Source organism: Ammospiza nelsoni, chromosome 9 (genome assembly GCF_027579445.1).
Source record: "Ammospiza nelsoni isolate bAmmNel1 chromosome 9, bAmmNel1.pri, whole genome shotgun sequence".
Taxonomy (NCBI): Eukaryota; Metazoa; Chordata; class Aves; order Passeriformes; family Passerellidae; genus Ammospiza; species Ammospiza nelsoni.
The window spans coordinates 3,380,508-3,400,699 of record NC_080641.1 but is presented as its reverse complement, the minus strand read 5'-3'; the positions used below and the strand labels follow the sequence as shown (position 1 = coordinate 3,400,699).

Here is a 20,192-nt window from a genome sequence, read left to right as displayed (position 1 = left end):
CATAGTTACTGATTCAGTTTATGTTGCAAATTTGGTTAAGCATTTAGATCAAGCAGTGTTGTATAATATTCAAGAGAAACCATTGTTTACCTCATTAGTGAAGTTGTGGACAGTTATTGGTGCTCGAAAACATTCTTACTTTATCATGCACATTCGCAGCCATACATCATTACCAGGATTTTTTGCTGAAGGCAATGCCTATGTAGACTCTTTAGTAGCTGCTGCTGCAATCAAAACTGTACCCAATGTATTGCAGCAGGCAATTTTATCCCATCAATTTTTTCATCAGAGTGCTCAAGCTTTACAGCAGCAATTCAAATTGTCTACTGCCGAAGCAAAATCTATTCTTTCCTCTTGTCCCGACTGTCATATGACTCATGTCACTCAGTATTATGGTACCAACCCTAGAGGTCTTTCTGCGTTAGAAGAATGGCAAACTGATGTTACAAAAATGCCAGAATTTGGTCGCTTTAAGTATGTTCATGTTACAGTTGATACTTTTTCTCACGCAATGGTTGCTTCAGCATTCACAGGAGAGAAAACTCGAGATGCTATTCGTCATTTTTATCATGCCTTTTCTATTCTAGGTGTTCCATGTCATGTAAAAACAGATAACGGTCCAGCATATGCTTCGCGGAAAATGCAAGCATTCTTTCGTGCTTGGGGCATTGAGCATTCAACAGGTATTCCACATGTCCCCACGGGCCAAGCAATTATTGAAAGAGCTCACGGACTTCTTAAACATCAGGTTCAAAAACAAAAAGGGGGAATGCAACAGGAGTCACCTCAAGTGAGATTAGATAAAGCTGTTTATGTGTTAAATTTCTTGCGTCCCCTACCTGACTCACAGTTTTCTCCAATCTTTTGCCATTTTTCTTCTTTGAATTCTAAGCAACCAAATTTCCATAGAAATGTCAAGGTATGGGTCAAGGATTTGATTACTGGTATATGGTCTGGTCCAGTGGAACTGGTAACATGGGGAAGAGGTTATGCTTGTGTTTTGACAGATAATGGTCCTCGATGGGTTCCTGCTCGCTGTGTTAAACCTTACCTAGAGCGTGCGGGAAAGGACAGGATCGATGGCTCCGTAGCTGAAGCAGAACGTGCGGATGACACTGGCTAAGACCATACATCAGTACTTAAAGATGGATGAAGGAAGAATGGGAATTTTGTTGATGGTTGTGATTGTGATTTTGTGTGTCCCCTCTCTGCTTGGGTTTTTGCAAAGGGCCCTGCAAAAATCCATAGCAGCTGTATTTACAGGTCAAAAACAAAAAAGGGGGAATTGTGGAAGGGGCTAGCAGTGGGCCTGTTAGCTAAAGGAGCGAGAAGTAAGAAGAAGAAGAAGCTGATAAGGAGCTTTCTCCAAGGCCGTAACCAAGGAGATTGAGAGAAGGAAGATAAGAGCATTCTGCAGCTGGATGAAGCATTTTTAGAAAGTTAGGTGGAGTCAGAGTAACTTTTCACCAATGGCATGGTATTGAATTATTGTGGCCAATAGCTAAGGTAGAGGAAGGGTAAACAACAGGAAAGTGTATAAAAGATCAGCCATTGTCATTAATAAACTGTTGCCAAGTGTTACCAACTGGGACTGCTTGTGGTCTCTGCTTTATGTCGTGACCGCCTCGACTGCGACACCTCTACTCTTTATTGAATGCAGTGGGGAATATAAAAACTAAAGATAAGGAGAAGGCAGAGCTACTTAACATCTTGTTTCTCTCAATTTTCAATATTAGGGCAGGCTGTCCTCAGGACAAGTGATCTGCTGAGCTGGTAGATGGGCACAGGGAGCAGAACAGCCCCTGGAATCCAGGAGGGAGCAGTTGGTGACCTGCTGAGCCACTCAGATGCTCACAGGTGTGTGGGATCAGATGGGATCCATCCTAGGGGGATGTGGGAGCTGTGGATGAGCTCCCCAAGCTGCTCTCCATCATTTACCATCAGTGCTGGCTCAGCAGGGAGGGCCCAGAGAACTGGAGGTGCCAATGTGAGCCCATTGCCAAGAAGGGCTGGAAGGAGGAGCTGGGGAATTCCAGGCCTGTCAGCCTGACCTGGGTGCCCAGCAAGGTTATGGAACAGATCACCTTGAGTGCCATCCCAGGGCACCCACAGGATGGCCGAGGGGTCAGAGCCAGCCTGCATGGAATGGTCTGGATGAGGGGATTGAGTCCAGCATCAGCAAATCTGCAGATGACACCAAAGTGGGTGTGAGTTTGGATCTGATGGAGAATGCAGGCACGAGGGCTGTGCAGTGGGCCCTGGACAGGCTGGATCCAGGTGTGGTTTAACAAGGATGTGTGATCCAACAAGGTGAGGTTTAACAAGTCCAAGTGCCGGGTCCTGCACTTTGGCCACAACAACCCCTGCAGCACTACAGGCTGGTGACAGAGTGGCTGGAGAGCAGCCAGGCAGAAAGGGACCTGCAGGGACTGATGGACAGCAGGCTGGGCATGAGCCAGCAGCGTGCCCAGGTGGGCAAGAAGGCCAATGGCTCCTGGCCTGGATCAGGAATGGTGTGGCCAGCAGGAGCAGGGCAGTGATTCTTCCCCTGTGCTGGGCACTAGTTGGGCAGCACCTCAAGGGCTGTGCCCAGTTCTGGGCCTACTGGAGTGGGGAACAGAAAGAAATTTGTATCAGGAAGAGTAAAGAAAGCAAAGATGAAGCCAAGGAAATTCTCAGGGCAGTTTGTGGTGGCTGCCAGGCAGCCCTGGCTCTGAGCAACAGTGTCTGCAGTGGGACGGGAAACTTCCAGCTGATGGGAACAAACTTTCTGGCTGACTGCAGAGGCCACAACAAACCTGAGTGGTTTCCCTGGGGTCCCCCCAGGCCTTGCTGGCCCCAGGGGCTGATGGCATTTGTGCTCCCTCAGGTTCATGTCCCCACACCAACAGCATGAGGGTGCTGCCCCTGCTCCATGCAATGCAAACAGGGGCTCCTGAGCCAGTGCTGCCGTGTCTGTGCCTGCAAGGATGGGGCACCTGTGTGAGCTGGGGGAGAGGCCAGGGCTGCAGAGGGGGGATGTTGTTGGCAGCTCCATGAGGATGCTCTGGGACACTGTCCTGGGCTGTGCAGTGCACTGGGGGTGGATCAGCCCCTGCTCTGCTGCTCCTTCCCGTCTGCCCCAGTGCCCTTGCAGAGCACCAGCTGTTGCTGTCCTCAGCTGCCATGGCAACCCTGGGACAAAGCGGTGCCAGGGCTGCTCCAGGTACAATTGCAGTGACACTTGTTGGTGACACCAGGTGCCATGGCAACAGCCACTGGGACCCGTTCCTTGGTTTGGTGCCATGGCAACTAATGCCCGGAGCTGTTGTGATGGTTGGTGGCCATGGGAAGCTGCCCTGGCCCCTTGCTCAGGGCTGGCTGGTGTCAGTGCCCAGAGCCAGAGGGGATCCCTTGCTGGGGGCTGTGCCATGGCCACCTGCCCTGTGCCGCGCTGGCTGCTCTGGCACCAGGAACCAGCAGCCACCGGCACTGCCAGGGCCAAAGGCCAGGTCAGCCAGACAGAAAGGGGCAGGGCTGGGCACTGTTTCCATGGCAGCCGGCACTGGGGGGGACACCTGGGTCACCTGGCCTGGCAGTTGCCATGGAAACCCCCGGCAGGGACTGAGGGCACAGCCCCTGGCACTGAGACACTGCTGGGCCGGGTGCTGAGCACAGGGCTGAGCACGCAGAGATGGTTTTGTTCTTGCTGAGCTGCAGCACAGCCAAGGCCTGTCCTGCCCCTCGTCCAGCCACGCTGGGGAGGGGCTGGGGCTGCGGGGGAGCTGGGCAGGGGACACAGCCAGGACAGGGGACCCCAACTGACCCTGGGCATACCCCAGACCAGAGCACATCATGCTCAGGGTGTAAAGGGGGGAACAGGGAGGAAGGGGGGAATTTTGGAGGGAGGGTTTTTGCCTTCCCAGGGAACATGACCAAGAGGGGGCCCTGTTTCACCAGTGGGCAGGGTCACTACCAAAGACACAGACACCAACGGAAGGAATTGTGTCATTTATATCATGCACAGCTGCAGAGATTTACAAAAGGATAAGCTCAGAAAAGCACATCATCATTAGCAAAGAATTATAAAAGAAGCTCAGCAATCCATCATAACCCATCATTACATTTTGATGACCAATCCCTTGGTGAAACACTAGAGGTGTTTGTGGAGACAAAGATTCTTGCTGACTATCAAGGTACACCTTACAGGCATCAGTAGTACTTTAGTGACACTGTTCTTCATTCCTTTTTTTCAATCTCATTCGAGTTAGGAACAACAATTCTGTTGTCCATGGAGCTGGTACCTTTTTAATTCCAGAATAATGCCCCGAGGCCCTTTGCTGTTCAGCTTTACCATGCTGTCTGTGGCTAACAAGGCTTTGGGGGGCCCTTTCCCCTCTGGCTGGAAGGGGCCGGGTCCCAGTCCATGAGGGGCACCCAGGCTCCTGGATGGAATTCCTGTGCAAGTCCCTCAGTGTCACAGCAGCCTTCACATGGAGCCCTGTGGATCAGAGCATGTTCCAAAGGGGCCCTTGGGGCAAACAGGGAGATCTGGTCTGGCAGGATGTGTAAAACAGTATCCTGGCAGATCTACTTGACTCACACAGAATCCTTGGCTGCAGGGACACATTCCCATTGTTCCAGCCCAGGTTTCAGGACTCAGAGTTGTCTCTCCTAGGAGCTGCTCCATTATTAGGGCTGCTGCATCCAAACCCTTTATCTCCACAAATGGTGGTGACTGGAGCTGGATCTCCTTTTTTCACAATTGTTCTTAAAATTGCACGATCAATAATTGTGCTAGTCTGTCATGGGGTTGAATAATCCAATCTTGTTTGTTATTGTTTACAGAATTACTGTAATTTCTCCTGGATATTCTGCATCATTTCCTCCTGCCATGACAGGAACACTTTGCAAGGCCAAGCTCCAAGTGAGCAGTTACCAAATCAAAGTGTCCTGGAGGAATCTGAATTCCTGTTTCAGTACTGATAGCTCTCATTTGCCTTGAATTTTTCCTAATGAATTCCAATGCATGAAGGCCCAGCCCTGCAGCCTCTGGGCTGGCCCTGCCAGGGACCATCACAGCCAGAACAATTTCCCAGGCAGCCCAAGTCTCACTGCCCAGGCTTGGATTTGCAAATTGGGGGCAGCCGTGCACAGCCAGGGGGTTTCCATTTCCCCAGTGGGCCATTGTGAAGGGCATGGAGCACATCTGGGAGATGGGTTCTCCATGGACAAAGGTTCCCATCTCCTCATTTTTCCAACTGCTCTTTTAACAACCCCTTAACCCTTTTAAACAATCCTGCAGCTTGTGGATAGTGTGGTACATGAAAAACCCTGCAGGCAAAATCACTGTATTTTTCACAGGAACAGACAAAGCACTCTGCATCACAGTATCAGCAACTCCTGCAAAAATAGCCAATTTCCTCCCTTCCTCCCTTTTTCATTGTATACAATCTCAAAAAGTTGACCACTGACATTAGGGTCCTGGCCAATCCTGTTCTGTAGGGTATTTAGTGTTACATCCCTGAGCAGCCAAAGCTACCAAATTAGCACTGTCAGCACTATTTCACATCATTATAAAATTTTATACATAGATAGTGATATAGAAATATAGATAGATACAGACATAAATAAATGTATATAAATAGATATACTGAGGTCTTATTATACTATAAATACATATATAATTATTAGTATATAGATACTGCACTTGCACAAATGCATCAGAGCTCAAGATTAAAACCTTCTTCTCTTGCTCCATGTGGGAGCATTCCAACCATAATTGTTTCTTCTGAAGGTGCTGTTTCCTATGTACTCTTAAGAAATTCATCTTTGTCTGCCCAAACCCACAAGGTCTTTTCCTTTTCCATGTGCAATTTTTGGATGCATTTGAAGCCATCCAGGGGTGCAGCTTCTTTTACCCAACTGCTCCACTGCTGACACAGGGATCCAACCTCAGCCCACTCCAGAGCAAGGGAACTCCGGGGAAGGGCTTCCCAGCTGGGAATTTCTGATGGGACTGATTCCTCACATTGACACTGAACAAGTGACATTTTGTTGGGATCTGGCCAGACTGTGCCAGTTTTGTTTTGCCAGTGGGCAGGGTCAGCATCAAAGACACAGACTCCAGCTGAAGGAATCAGTGTCATTTCCTGCAGCTCAGAGCAGCAAAGAATCACAAAAGGAGCAGCTCAGCAATGCACCCAACCATCCCCACCAAAGACTGCAGCAGTGATTAACAAAGATCCAGCAGCATTTTCCCTCAGCCTTTACCATCCCCCAGACCCACACAGCAGCTGGGGAAGCTGTCACAGCCAAGGGCTGCAGAGCCACTCCTGGGCACTGGGAATTCCTGCAGGTGCCTCCAGCCCCAGGTGAGGCTCCAACCCCGCTGGGAGAGGGCCCAGCTCTGACAGTGCTGAATGAACAAACTGACAGCACTGCTAGTGTGGCAACATCTGCTTTCATCCTCCTCTTGGGTCCCTCCCAAAGCCTGGCCAGGGCTCAAGGAGGAACCAAGGGAGGTGACTTTGACCATACAGCCCCAAACAAGGCCAGATGTCAGATTTCATGGCCTTGTCTGGCTTCTAAATACACAAAGGTCAATACATGTTTCACTAAGCAGTGGCTACATCTATCGCACTGCTAATGACCATGCATATTTCATTAAGGAGCAGATACAAAGATAACCTTTGCTTGGAAGGTTCATCCAGAGGCCACCTTTGGCTCAGGGCCTGCTGTCCAGGCCTCACTCAGGGCTGGTGTCCAGGCCTTGGCACTTCAGGGACGTGGTTTAGTGCTGGGCTTGGCACTGCTGGGTGAGCGGCTGCACTGGGTGAGCTCAGAGGGCTTTTCCAACAGAAAGGATTCTGTGATTCCATTATTCTATCCACTGCATTCAGCTGGGTCTATTTTAGCAGCATTCCTTTGCTCCAAAAGTTCCCTCTTGCCCAGCTCCTATGGCCTGAGGCTTCAGCTCCTTCAGCTCCTGGTGCTGAGCTGCTCATGCTGAACAAGACGGCTCAGAGAGAAGAACACAGTCCATGCAATTCCTTCTGGGACACGGAGAGGGGAGGCTGTGCAAACAGGAGCATTGTTTGCTGTGGCCTCCTCTCTGCCCTTCACGCCTTTCAATGCTTTGAACCAGCCAAGAGCTTTCTCCAAGAGTGCAATGGAGCAGCTGCTCCTGCTCCCGGGCCTGGCTCTCTCCAGTCTCTGCCCTTGCCTGGTTCTGTCCCTCTTGCTGTGCCCTCTGTTCCCCCAGGGCTCGCTGGCTGCTGCCCAGGACTGTGGCACTGGCACAGATCCAGTGCTCCAGAGCCTCCTTTTTGTGCCCTTGGAGCTGCCTGGGCACAGCAGCCTTTTCCATCTGGAAGCTCCCCTTGCACAGGGAGTGCCCAGCTCTGTTCCCTGCACAGCCTCCAGGAGCCCAGGGCTGCCATCTCCAGTCCCTGCTGGCCCTGGGGGCTCCCAGGTGCCTCAGGCTGCTGTGACACCGCTGCACACGGGAGGGAAGAGGGGCAGGGGCTGTGCTCAAAGTCAGCTCCATCTGCTGCTGCTGCTGCTGCTGCTGTGGGGTCATTTGTGCAGCCCCGGCCCAGAGTCAGGGATCAGATCCTGCCAGTCTCTTCCAGCCCTGGCTGCTCAGAGTTTGGGCCTTGGAGCCTCAGGTGGCCAAAGGCTGCTGCTGCTGGTCCCTCTGTGTGCCCGTGTTCAGCAGCGCTGCTCCATCAGTCTGTGCCCAGCAACGGGGAAAAGCCTCAGCCCTGCAGGGCCAGGAGCTGCCGGGCTCTGCCTGAGCAGCTCAGCCAGCAGGAAGGGAGCTGCTCCACACGGGAACCAGGAGCAAATGGCATTTCTTCTGTAGGACATGTTTTCTATTTAGAGGGAAAAAAAATGAAACAGGAAAAAAATAGGTAAATTTTAAAAGATAAGAATAAAATCCAAGTGTTAGTGAAAAAACATAACACAATGTTAGTGAAAAAACCAAAACATAAATGCAAAGATACATTCTTTGCATTAAGAGGTAAATGATCTTTTTCAAAAGAGAACTCAGTTCTTTACATTGTAAATGTGCTGATGGCATGGATCCATCTTACTGACCTCAGCAGCCTCTTAAAAGATTTTGGGCTTTGTTCCCAACACTGGTATTTGAAATTGTGCTCGAAGCAAGAGGAAATTGCTTTGTGCCCTTCCAGCTCCAAGCAGGACTGGGAATGGAAACTCTGTCAAAGCCCAAATCCTTTAGAAGATCACCTTCCTTCTCACCCTGCAAATGAGCTGCACATTCCCTTTGAAACTGCCAGGAGTTTCTTAGAGACACAAAGTCCCACTTACAGCTTTTTGCTCTGGTTTGGCAGTGCAGTAAGGCAATTCTCCATTCACCAGCTCCAGACTGCACTGCCTCAGGAGCACGGCCCACTCGCCAGCCTTTGGCCCACTCGTGGCACTGCTAGAGGAGGAACAAAGTGCAATTGCACAATTCCAGCCAATCAAGAAGGAAGAATGGGACAGACAAAACACCCTGTGCAGATCCAGGCGTTCAGCTGGGACTGTGGAGAGTTTGGGTCTTTCCCAATTGGATGTGTGTCCCCAGCTGCAATCTCTGGGCCTGCAGCAGAGTCTCACTCACCTGCCAAAGCAGAAAGCTCAGGTGCTGTGCTCGCAACGGGCTCATCTGATGCAGAGCTGTCAGAGCAATGTGAGGGCAGAGCCAGCCCCGCTGGGCCCAGGGCTGAGCCCAGCAGAGCCCTGGCAGAGCCCAGAGCAGCCTCAGCACCTGCAGAGCCCAGCTGCAAGGAGAGAAAGCAGAATGTGCCCGTCAGCTGAGGGCTCCTGTGCCCTTGTGCCAAGGCCTGCGGTGCCCAGGTCATGCTGGCTGTGCCCAGAGCTGTGCCCAGAGCTGCCCATCGCTGCTGCCTTTGGCAGCAGAGCAGGAGGGCAGCACATGTGCCCAGCCTGCAGCCAGCCAGGGCACATCCAGTCCTCAGCAGCTGCCCAGAGCAGGATGCTCCTGTGCTCGCTGCCAGCTCCCAAAAGCTCTGATCCCACCCTGCCAAGCACACAGGGACCCACCTCACACCAGCCACGGCTGCAAGAAAAGCTGCTCCCAAACCATGGCCTCAGCCTTCTCCAAGGGCACGGCCCATCCATGCCACAGCTGCTCCCAAGCACTTCCCCATCCACACTGGACCACCTGGAACATTTCCTCTGGAAAAACAAACAGCACATTATTGAAAAGAGGTTAGAGACAGAAAGGGAAAACAAGAAAAACGCTAAAAACTCTTATGTCTGTCAGGGCCTTGAGGAAGGCCCAACCCCTACATGGTAGGGAAAAACCCAGCCATGGCTGTGAGAAACCCACACTTTCTGTCTTCCCCCCTGCACTGCCCCCCAAAATCACGGTGATCCTGAAGCAAACAAGGGCAGTGGAGCAGCCCAGCCCTTCCTTGCCTGTACAGCAAAGCAGCTGTGCACAGGTTCTGGAGCCCCACCTCTGCTCCCACTATGGGGTTTGTTTGTGTCGGGCTGGCTGCCCCAGCCCCAGCCCGGGGCACGGTGGGTGCTGGGGGCTGTTAGCAGGGCCAGGAGCCCACTCCCATTTCGTACCCACCCCAGCCCCTCCTCCCAGCCCTGCCAAAAGCAGCTGGGCAGCCGACTGAAGAATGAGTTGCATCTACCCCAGCAAAGGGGGAGCCTTTGGTTCCCCGCCATGTTGGGTCATGCCCAAATCTGGCAGAATTTCCCCGGGTGGGACTCATCTGCAAATTCCCTGTGGAGTTTGGCTTTGAAGAAGGTGCCAGAATCAAAGTGCATCACCTTCAGCCTCCCGTGGCCAGGCTGAGGAAGAGCTTGTCATCCCTGATGTCACCCTCACTGTCTCCAGCAGCAGCAGCAGCAGCAGCAGCAGCAGCATCCCCACCCAGTACAGCTTCTCCAGAGGTTCCTTCCCCTTCCCTGGGGGCAGACCAGGCTCTCAGGGCTCTGCTCAGGGCCCCAGCTGTCAGGGAACCGGGACAAGCAAAACCAGCTGGGATGGCGGCCACCAGTACTGGGCAGAGCAGCTCAGCCCCAGCACAAGGGCTGTGTGTTCCCATCCCATGAGCCTGGTGCAGTGACACTGGCAGCACAAAAATCTCTGGGTTCCTTTGCTTCTCATTGCCAAGGCATGTGTGGAGCTGGAACTTACCAGGGCCCTGGATCAAAGTGTGCCTGTGGCTCTCTCCCTTCTTCTATGGCAGAGGAATATCCCACATCCAAGGATCACAGAACAGGTCTTCCAGTGTGGGTCTGTCCAAGGAGTTCACGGATAAACACCACCTGATCAGATCTTTGCACTCTGGGGAGAGAAAGCAGAAACTGACGGTCAGCCAGAGAAGGCTCCTGTCCGCTTTACCCCACTATTCCCGTGCCCAGGCCATGCTGGATGTGCTCATAGCTGGGCCTAAACTTTCCCATCAATTCCCTGTTTTGGAGGAGAGCAGGACATGTGCCACCTCCTCAGCAGCTGCCAGAGCAGGATGCCCACGACCCCGCTGCTGGCTCCCAGCACTGGGATTCCCCCCGTGCCCAGAGAAGAGGATCCACCTTGAGAGAGCCGTTGTGGCAGCGGGAGCTGGCCCCAGCTGAGGTTCTGGCCCCTCCTGAAAGGGTGCTCCCCGCAGACCATCTGATGTAGCAGGATGCCCAGGGACCAGATGGTAGCTGGCTCGCCATGGTACCAGCCAAAGTCATTCCATTCTGGGGGGCTGTAGGACAGTGTTCCTATGGAATACAGATGGAGTTCATCAGGGGGATGCTGCTGCTCCCAGAGCCTGGCCCCAGCATCCCTGCGCCTGCAGGGGCTGCATCAGGGGCACACAGGGTGACCACTGCCCTCTCGCCAGCACCTGGGACTTGTGCACAAAGTTAGGGTTGGAAAAGAAGCCTCTGGTGCTGGAAGAGGGCAGCCCTGGCTAGGCCCGACCATGACATGCAAAGGAAAAACCCACTCCATGCTGGGGAAAAAACCTGCCCTTATCCTCCCTGCCTGCATTGCCCCAAAAATATAATGAAGCCAAGGCAAACAGGGCGAGTGGAGCAGTTCAAGCCCTTCCTCTCATCTGCACACCAAAGTGGCTGGGGCACATGTTCCGCCCTCCCTCTCTGCTACCCTCACCCACGGGGGTTTTGGTCGGGCTGGCTGCCCCAGCCCAGCCCCAGTCCTGGGCAGAGTGGCTGGCAGAGGCTGCCAGCAGGGCTGGAAGATGGCTGCCCACCCAGCCCCGCTCTAAAGCAACTCAGCTGAAGATTCAGTGCTCTGACTGGCAGCAAAAGGGAGAACTCCCGCTGCCACAGCCAGCTTGGGCTGGGAGATGTTGGGCCATGAGATGTCAGCAGCGGGAGCACAGCCCTGGGTAGGCTCACCTGCAAAGTGAGTGTAGACTGTGTCCTGAAGGTAGGTGCCACAGCCAAAGTCAATCAGTTTGGCCTGCCCGGTGTCCAGGTCAACCAGGATGTTCTCTGGCTTGATGTCCCTGTGCAGGACCCCGCAGCTGGTGCAGTGCTGCACGGCCTCCAGCACCTGGCGGAACAGCTCCCGCGCCTCCTCCTCAGGCAGGAACCGCCGTGCCCGAATGAAACGCTGCAGGTCCTGACACTGCTCTGGCCGCTCCAGCACCATCACGATGCAGTTGGGGAGCTCGAGCCACTCCAGTAGCTGGACCACACCGGGGAAGCCAGTGGACACCTTGGCCAGCAGCACGATCTCCAGGGGTGCGCTGGTGCCGTCGGGCTGCGGGAGGAGCACAACGCTGTCAGTGGGGCCAATGCCGTGCCAGGCCTGGGGAAGCCCTCAGCCAGCCCGGGATGCCCTGCGCCCCGCACTGGCCCCACGCCCGCTCTCCCTCGGGGCGTCCTGGCGGCTCCCACCCTGCCGGGCCTCGGTTCATCCCCGGCCGGCAGCCCCGGCTGCTGGCACCGCTCACTCACCAGCTCGCCCCAGTGCCGGACGCGGTTCCGTGGCACCCTTTTGATGGCCACCTGCAAGCCAAGGGCAGCAGCGGGGTGAGCTCGCCGCCCGCACTGAGAGCCCCATCCTCCGCCCTCCGCCTCCTCCTCCTCCTCCATCCCCTCCTCCTGCGCCCGCCGCCGGCCCCGCCGCTCACCGGGGCGCCGTCCGAGAGCCGCGTGGCCGCGAAGACTCTGCCGAAGCCGCCGCGCCCCAGCAGCGATCCCAGCCGGTACCGCTCCTGCAGGGTCTCCTGCTCCGTCCCTGCGGGCGGGACGCGGCGGTCAGCGCTCGGCCCGGGGCCAGCAACGGCCCCCGAGCGCCCCTCACCCGCCCCGGGCCGGCCATGCCCAGGCGTTCGCTCTTCGGAACGCGACACGGGAGGCTCGGGGCCGGCGGCCGCGCTGCCGAGCGGCGGAGCTCGGGCCGGGGAAGCCGCAGCGGAGGCGGCGGGAGCGGCCGCGCCGCGTGTGTGCTCCGCGGGCCCCGGGAGGAGCCGGAGCCGGAGCCGGTGCCGGGGTCGGAGCCGGGGCCGGGGCCGGGGCCGGGGCTGGAGGCGGGACCGAGGCTGTGGCCGGGGGCGGGGTCGGGGCCGGGGCCGGGCTCGGGCCAGGCGGAGCCGAAGGGCGGCGATGCCGCCCCCGCCCCAGGCACTGATGCCCGCCCAGCAGCGCCACCGCCAGTACGGCCAGAGCCGGGCGGAGGCGAGACCGCGGCGGGACGGCCGGGGCCGGGCACGGGACAGCCCCGCCCGGGGCCGGGGGCGGGCCGGGGACATGGCCCTGCCCTGCAGGGGAGAGGGAGGCGGGGAGAGGAGAGGGACGCCGGGCAAGGGACCGCGGGAGAAGGGTGCCCGACAGCGGGAAAGAGAGAGAAAGAGAGAGAGAAGAGAAAGAAAGAGAGTATTCAAAATATCTCTTTTTTCTGCGGCCGCTACTGCTGCCGCCGCTGCTGCTGCCGCCGCTGCCGCCGCTGCAACTGAAGCACCGGGGCCGTTCGACCCCGTGTCCGTTCCCCGCTCGCCCCACGAGCCCCACGTTCGAGCCCCGCGCGCCCCGGGGACAGCCCCTCCGTCTGTCCAAACACGGGAACTTTGCAGCCTTGAGCCCGGATGCAGAGCCCTGACTCCTGCACACTGGCACAGCGATCCCCTCGCCTGCTGCTGGGCATTGTCCTTGCTGAGGGGCAAACACTGTCGGGGCACCTTCCCTTGGGGTAGGATTCCTACCTGACCCCAGCACGGCACTTACATCTCCAGTGTTGCTTTCCTGTAAAAACAGGGGAAGGAAAACTGTGTGTGGCTTATGGTATTTTAGTGTCTAAAAATCACTAAGGCACCGATCTTAGAGGTGAGGTACATCTGGAATTACTGGGATGCAACATAGAAAAGGGAAGCATAGAAATAAATAGAGGAAAACATCTTGGATTGTTTCTCTCATTTTCATTTCCCTTCTGGAAAGCTGTTTCAGTTTTCCAGGAATCTTCTCCTGTCTGCTCTTCCCAAGAATCTCTCATGGAGAACAAGGTCAAGTTTCTGTCACAAGATTTGCTACCGGGAAATAATGCCACTGGTGAAATTTTCATGGTGACTGTTTGTGCTGGCTTAGGGCAAATTTTGGGAGGAAATCTCCAAAAGGGGTCCGCCTAGAAAGCAAGTTCAAATGGCCCCTCCCCCTACTAGTTCAGGAAAAGACTTCCCTCGAGAAAAGTGGAAAAACCCCCAGTTTATTTAACAAGTAAAGTATTCACAAGCATGAAAAATGAATAATATTAAATAAAACCTCTGACAGTGCTGAAGAGATGGCAAATTCAGAAAGTCCTTTTTGTGGGTTGTAGTTGGCTCACTCGGTCTCTTCTAAGTCCCTCTGGTGCTGGAATGCAGTGTCCCAGAGCTCGGTGGGCCACAGGTGTGAGCTGCCAGTGTTTGTCTGGGTTTTCAGTCCAGAGCAGGTTTAAACAGTTCCAAGAAAAAGGAAAGTCACAGTCCGAGGAACTTCTCTTCCTAAGCTAGCTAAAACCAAATTGCTAGACCTGGGCTGTGAAGGCATTGGGAAATTTCCAAATCTGGGCCCTGGCGGTCCCAGCAAACACCAGAGCTGGATGATGCTGGTGCCAGAACCTGCAGATTTCCAAATTTTGGCTTTCTGTGCCAGCAAATCGCTGGACTTGGGCTGTGCCAGCACCAGGAAGTTTTCAGATCTGGGCGCTGGCACTGCCAGCCAACACCAGATCTGGGTGGTGTCATTGCCAGCGACAGAAATCTGCCAGATTTGGGCTCTGCTGGTACTGAGAAATTTCCAAATCTGGGTTCTGGTGCAGGAAACACAAGATGTGGGGGTGGTGCCAGACCAAGTAGCAGGAAGCTGCCACAGGTTTTGGGTTTCTGTGCCAGCAAATTGCTGCACTTGGGCTGTGCCAGAATAGGGAAATTTCCAGATCTGGGCACTGGCAGTGCCAGCAAACAGCCCAGTTCAGGCTCCAGGCTCCAGGAAGGACTGGGTCTGGATGCCTTCCTCTTTTCTTTCCTTCTTTCCTTCCATCTTTCTTGGGATCCTGCTGCCAAAAAAATCCCGATTGGGCAGTGCTGGCAAAGGGAAACTGCCAGGTTTTAGCTTTCTTTGCCTGCAAATTCTGGATATCGGTGGTGCCAGAAGAGGGAAATTGCCAGATGTGGGCACAGGCATTGCCAGTGTACACCAGATCTGGGTGAGGGAAGAGCCGGCACTGAGAAATTTCCTGAGGCTCATTTTCTGTGCCAGCAAATTGCTGGAATTGTGCTGTGCAGGCATCTGAAACATTCCCGATCTGGGTACTGGGGGTGTCAGCAAATCTGAGATCGGGTTGCTGTAGGTACCAGGTCTTTGCTTGGTTTTGGCTTTCTTTGCCAGCAAGTTGCTGCACTTGGGCTGTGCCAGAATAGGGAAATATCAAAATCTGGGAACTGGCAGTGCCAGCAAACACCACATTTCAGGAAGAACTGGATCTGGACCCGTTCCCTCCCTGCATCCCTCCCTCAACAAGGTGCCAGAGTGGCTGGAGAGCAACCAGGCAGAAAGGGACCTGGGGGCACTGATGGACAGCAGGCTGGACAGGAGCCAGCAGTGTGCCCAGGTGGCCAAGAAGGCCAATGGCTCCTGGCCTGGCTCAGGAATGGTGTGGCCAGCAGGAGCAGGGCAGGGATTCTTCCCCTGTGCTCAGCACTGCTTGGGCAGCACCTAGAGTGCTGTTTGCAGTTCTGGTGCCCCCAATTCAGGAAGGACATGGAGGGGCTGGAGTGTGTCCAGAGAAGGGCAACAAGGCTGGGGAGGGGTCTGGAGCACAAGTCCTGTGAGGAGCGGCTGAGAGAGCTGGGGTTGTTTATCCTGGAGGAGAGGAGGCTCAGGGGAGACAAGGTGGTGTCAGGGCACAGGCTGGACTTGATGATCTCCATGGCCTGTTCCACCCTTGCTGTTCCTGGGATTCTCTGAAACCACCCTTGGAGCAGTTGACCGATGAGCCCAGGGCCTCCTGTTCAGGAGCTCCAGCAGCCCAGGTCCCTCAGCTTCTCCTGCCAGCCCCAAAGCCCATCCTGTCAGTCCTGCAGAGCCTCTGCAGCTCCTCATCACTGCCCAGAACAGGGAGCCCCAGAGCCAGACACAGCAGCCCAGATGTGCCCCCCTGGCCTGGGGTGCCTCTGGCAAGGGAGCAGCACCAGGCACTGCAGGAGCCTGCAGACAATTGATCTGAAGGCCAAAGCTCCTTAGCTCCTTCTGAAAGAGCAGCAACAGTTCCTCATTGCAGTGTGGTGGAATGCTGGGCACCACAGCTCCAGGTGAGGACTGGACACAAGTTTGCTCCCACTGAGTGCTGGGATGGGTTCTGCAGGAGCTCTGGGCTCCTGTGCTTGACAGGCACAATGAGGAGAGAAGGAGCCAAGTGCACTGATGTGGGAAATGGATTTGTAGAAAGTTTTTAGAGCCTAATAGAAGGCCCACAATGTATGAATCTGTATATAAATCTTGAGACAAGAAATGCTAACTTTAAAATTTCCATGGAATAGGACAGATATTGTTGAGAGAGAAGGTCAGCTGGAAAAAAGTTTCAAAAGATGGCCTTGCAAATAAGATTTTGGAAAAACGGAGCTATGAAAGATGCATTGTAGTGGGACCCGCAAAGAGTAGTTTTAAATAATTGGCTTTAAGGCATCTACAACATGGCATGGCAAAAGGCTGATAGACCAAGAAACCTTATATTGTATTATAATTAGGAATTAATTGGCTTCTGATTGTGATGGCACGTATTATAACATCTGTATTGTCTCACCCTTCTCATGAGACTGAAAATGGAATAGAAGTTTTTAAAACACCTCTCAGTTGCCCCATCTCTAGGTCAAGAAAAGGGTATTATCCAACACACTGACACACCTTTGCCTCGAGCATAGCCCAGCCTGGACCAAACACACTGAAAGGTTTCCCCTGTGGCCCATGTCTCGAAACATCAGGTCTGCTGTTTGACAGCTCAGGTTGGGTTTGTGTCAAGGAGTTTCCTCAGAAATACTGGGTTTGTCTTCCTCTGTGCCTTCCCCTCAGCAGCCTTGGGGATGCTCCTGTGTGAAGCCATCTGTCTCACACAGTTTGAGACAACTTCAAACAGGATATTGTGCAAGAAGTCGTCTCCTCTAAAGTGTGCCTACAATCCTTTTCCAGCAATAAGAAATTATTACTAATGGATGGAAGTGGAAAACCCCCAACAGTTTATTATCAAACAGAATCCCCCTATGACACGCGTTCCAAGAAGGCGCCGGGGTCTCTCTCGGAAGAACAGGAGCTGTCACGGAGCAGTTCCAGCAGCTGATGGAAGCTCGGGGACTCATCCGGTGTCGGCTTTCTCCCACGGCAGAGCTCCATGGAGCGGGCAGGGCAGTGAAGCAGCTGGGCTGGAGCCCCTCGCTGCCTTGTCTCCCCGGCGTGGCTCAGCTCACAGACTCTCGGGCTGGGAGCGGGGCCGCTCCGCTCCTGCCGGCACCGTGTCCCTGGGCTTGGACAAACAGTTTCCTGCCAGGAGAGCCCTGCACACTGCTCCACAGATCTTTCATAAAGGCCCAAACCAACTCCAAACACTCTGTCTGCAGCAGCTTTGCACAAAGGGCTGCAGCAATCCGGGACAGCTGCAAGTGAGTGTCGGAAGGCTCTTGTCTTGTTCCTGACAGCAGAATTCTTGATGATCTGATGCAGTTTTATTCAGATGTAACATGAGAGCGGAGGTTTTTTGTTAAAATATTTCATGATGAGTAACAAGCCTTGGGTGCATGAGGTACAGGACTGACATGCGAAAGCATGAGCATATCCTCCAAAGTGGCCAGTCTAATTGTCCATTTTATTACTCTTGTATTTACTCCACACTAGTAAGGAAAACCAAGCTTTGCTTGGAGGCAAAACAGGCATGGGATACACTATGGTCCCTCGCAGGCTCAGCAGGGCTGGCAGTGACAAAGCAGGTCGTCTGCTTCATTGTGAACCACTACAGAGCTGCGTCCCAATCTGGTTTAGGTAGCGTGGTATTATTAAGAGCTCCTTTTCTGCATGAGACACAAAAAGGAGATCCCAAATGATCTTCATGCAAGCATGCAGTAAAGAACTGGTCCTGCTATCCTAATGAAGCATTTGCTTTAGCAATTACACTCTTCCCATTCATCTTTTGATGCAGACACCTCAGGTTTTCCCCTACACCCTTGCAAGGCTGGCAGTCGCTGTTTCCCATTTCCTGTTCTTCCCTAGAGATGGTGCAGTGTCTGCTTTGAAACAAAAAGCCCTGGGATCTGGACAGCTTGAAGGAGCATGAAATGCTCATTAAGTGCTCATATTGGTAACACCCAGGTCTGCACTGCCCAGAGCTCTGCAGCAGCAGCAGCAGCAGCAGGACCATGCATCATTCCTGTGGGTGGATGTTCATGTTTCTGATGTGCAAGAGCAATGACTTTGAGGAGGGACAAAAATGCCCCTCTCCAAACAGTGGGTTTGCAAGGAGATGTGAAGTTTCACAGCCTTTTCTAGGATATTTTAGAAAGATCTAAGAGAATATTGTGGCATGGGGTAGGTCCCTAATTTTGTCTCCAGAGGAATCCCCAAAGGGCACTTTCACTCTGCTGCTGATGGCAACCCCAGAAGCTCATGGACCAGTTTTCCCTGCAATGTGCCACCCTGCCTGGGCTTTGCTAGGCCGGGACTAGACCCAGAGCTGAGCAAGCACATGCAGCCAGGTGACATTGTGTAACATCAGAGGCTGGCAACCATGAGGACTTTGCTGCCAAAAGGTTACAGTTTGCACTGGGCCCAGAATTGTTTTTCCCTAAGGCAAAGCAACTTGAAATGTGAAGTTTAAAAGCCTCAAATTACTATGAAAGGAAACTGCAGAATAATTTCTGGAAGGGTAGCATTGTCAATGATCATGCAGCCCACCAAGAGCTGGAGCTGAATCCAGAATTGCTTCTTCCAGCTGTGCAGGAATTCATTCCACTGGCAAGCACTGGTCCATGGGAACAAATGATCCCCTAGCTCTGGGCTGAATGGCACCCAGGCTGCAGTGCAGATTTGAGGAACCCTTGTCACTTGTTATTGGCCTCCCAGTGCACTCATCCTTCTGCAAACAAGGTGCAAACAACACAGCTGCACTGCTGTCCCCGGTAAATATACATACAGGTGACTTTGCCAAAGCAGTGCATCATTTCCCAGTGAAATACATGACCTCTTCTTACCTATGGAATTGTGATTGAAGACACCTGCGAGCCAGATCTGTGGGAGATTGCAAAGGAGCAAAGCTTTGGGATTTGGGCACACTTCTCTTGGTTTCTTTGCTCAGGCCTTTGGTGAGCACAGAACACACCTAGGTAGAAAACCTTTGACTAGACAGGATCTTTTGGATCCATTGTCCCCCAAACATGTGAATGTGTGGCCCTGTTACAATGACTAGTTGAAAACAGCAGCACAAATGACACAAAGAAAAGATGGCCAAAGAGGAAGAGGAGAGGCCCTATGAGGAAAAGATGTGGTGAGACACTGGCACACTGAGTGAGCTGCACTCCCATAATCTCTAGGCCAGCAGGTCCTGGTCTCACATTTTCCTCTTGGTTTATTTTTTTTTTTTCATCATCAAAATAAAATATATACAATTAAAAATATGTCACCAAAACTTAAAGACAGAATCAAAACACATTAATTCAAAACTACATCTAAAGATCAGAACATATGTACATCTGTAACTATCAAGCCTAACGCATCAGTCCTATTCTTCAAACACTCTCCATACAGGCGGCAGCTTCTTCCTGAGCTTGGAGGACAGAGAGCTCTTCTGGATGGGAGACAAGGACTTTGTGGGTGAGAGAACATCGGAAGTGTCCAGAGAAAACTTCTCGATAAGATGGTAACCAGTCAGATCTGCAAAATGGAGACACAAAGTTTAACAAAGGCCACAATGCAAACCTAAAGCAGCTGAAGCTCCATAATTCCTGGGACACATTTCCTGGAAATGTCTAAACAGCTGCACAGGGAAACATGCTCCTGCTGGCAGACACTGAGGCAGGCCAGGGCAAACCCTGAGCCACTTGCCCAGAGCTGGCACAGGCACAGCCTGGCCTCTGGGCTGCCCTGGGACAGCAGGGAACCCAGAGCCCTGTGCTCTCCAGGAATGGCTCAGCTGCACATGCACCCTCCTGCTCCTCTGCCTGCCCCACAGCTCAGCAGCCCCACAGCTCCAGGGGCACTGGCAGCAGCACAGCTCATTGCAGGGGCACATGCAGGGCACAGCTGTTCCCTGGCAATGTGCACAGCCTCTCTGGGCTGCCACAAGACCCTTCCTCCCACCAGAGATTGGCCCAGCTCCCCCCTCACCTCTGTGTGAGGCTGAGCCATGATTGCCTTCACCTTGTCCTCAACCTGGAGCTGCTTCAGGCCCCCCATGCCATGAGTAGGAAGGGCAATGGAGAGAGCAGGGGCAGATACACACCACAGAGACCTGCAGCAGGATTGAGGCTCTTTTCACCCATGTATCCCCAAATCTGCAGAACTTTGGAAAACAACAAATGCAGGGAAAACACGTTGTGGGCTATGAAGCTGCAGAATATCCAGCAATGCAGCCTATTTCTTCTGTGGGGCTTGGCAACGGATCCATCTGAATGTTTTACCCTATTGAAAGCTGAGGCAAGGGTGGCAGGCAGTTTAGCCAGCCTGTCCTGTCCTCTTTGGTTAGC

At 53.6% G+C, this 20,192-nt stretch overlaps 1 protein-coding gene across 1 annotated transcript; it reads right to left on the bottom strand.

The window, feature by feature from the left end:
• Window positions 1-10,211: 10,211 nt before the first annotated feature.
• On the bottom strand, window positions 10,212-19,902 carry LOC132076971 (serine/threonine-protein kinase pim-1-like). Its single transcript, XM_059478406.1, has 6 exons — window positions 19,834-19,902; window positions 12,126-12,755; window positions 11,950-12,000; window positions 11,386-11,752; window positions 10,567-10,743; window positions 10,212-10,318 (listed from the first exon to the last, which is right to left on the bottom strand). Exons 1-6 carry the CDS (start codon window positions 19,900-19,902, stop codon window positions 10,212-10,214), a joined length of 1,401 nt encoding a protein of 466 aa, XP_059334389.1.
• Window positions 19,903-20,192: the final 290 nt, after the last annotated feature.

Bases quoted from the DNA above. Each gene is read 5' to 3' on its own strand.
- LOC132076971 (XM_059478406.1), bottom strand. From the start codon at position 19,902: ATGGGGGGCCTGAAGCAGCTCCAGGTTGAGGACAAGGTGAAGGCAATC. The intron at 11,753-11,949 runs GTGAGTGAGCGG...CTCCTCCCGCAG, and splicing joins TCCGGCACTGGGGCGAGCTG to CCCGACGGCACCAGCGCACC. The intron at 10,319-10,566 runs GTGGATCCTCTT...TTCTCTCCCCAG, and splicing joins GCCACAACGGCTCTCTCAAG to AGTGCAAAGATCTGATCAGG.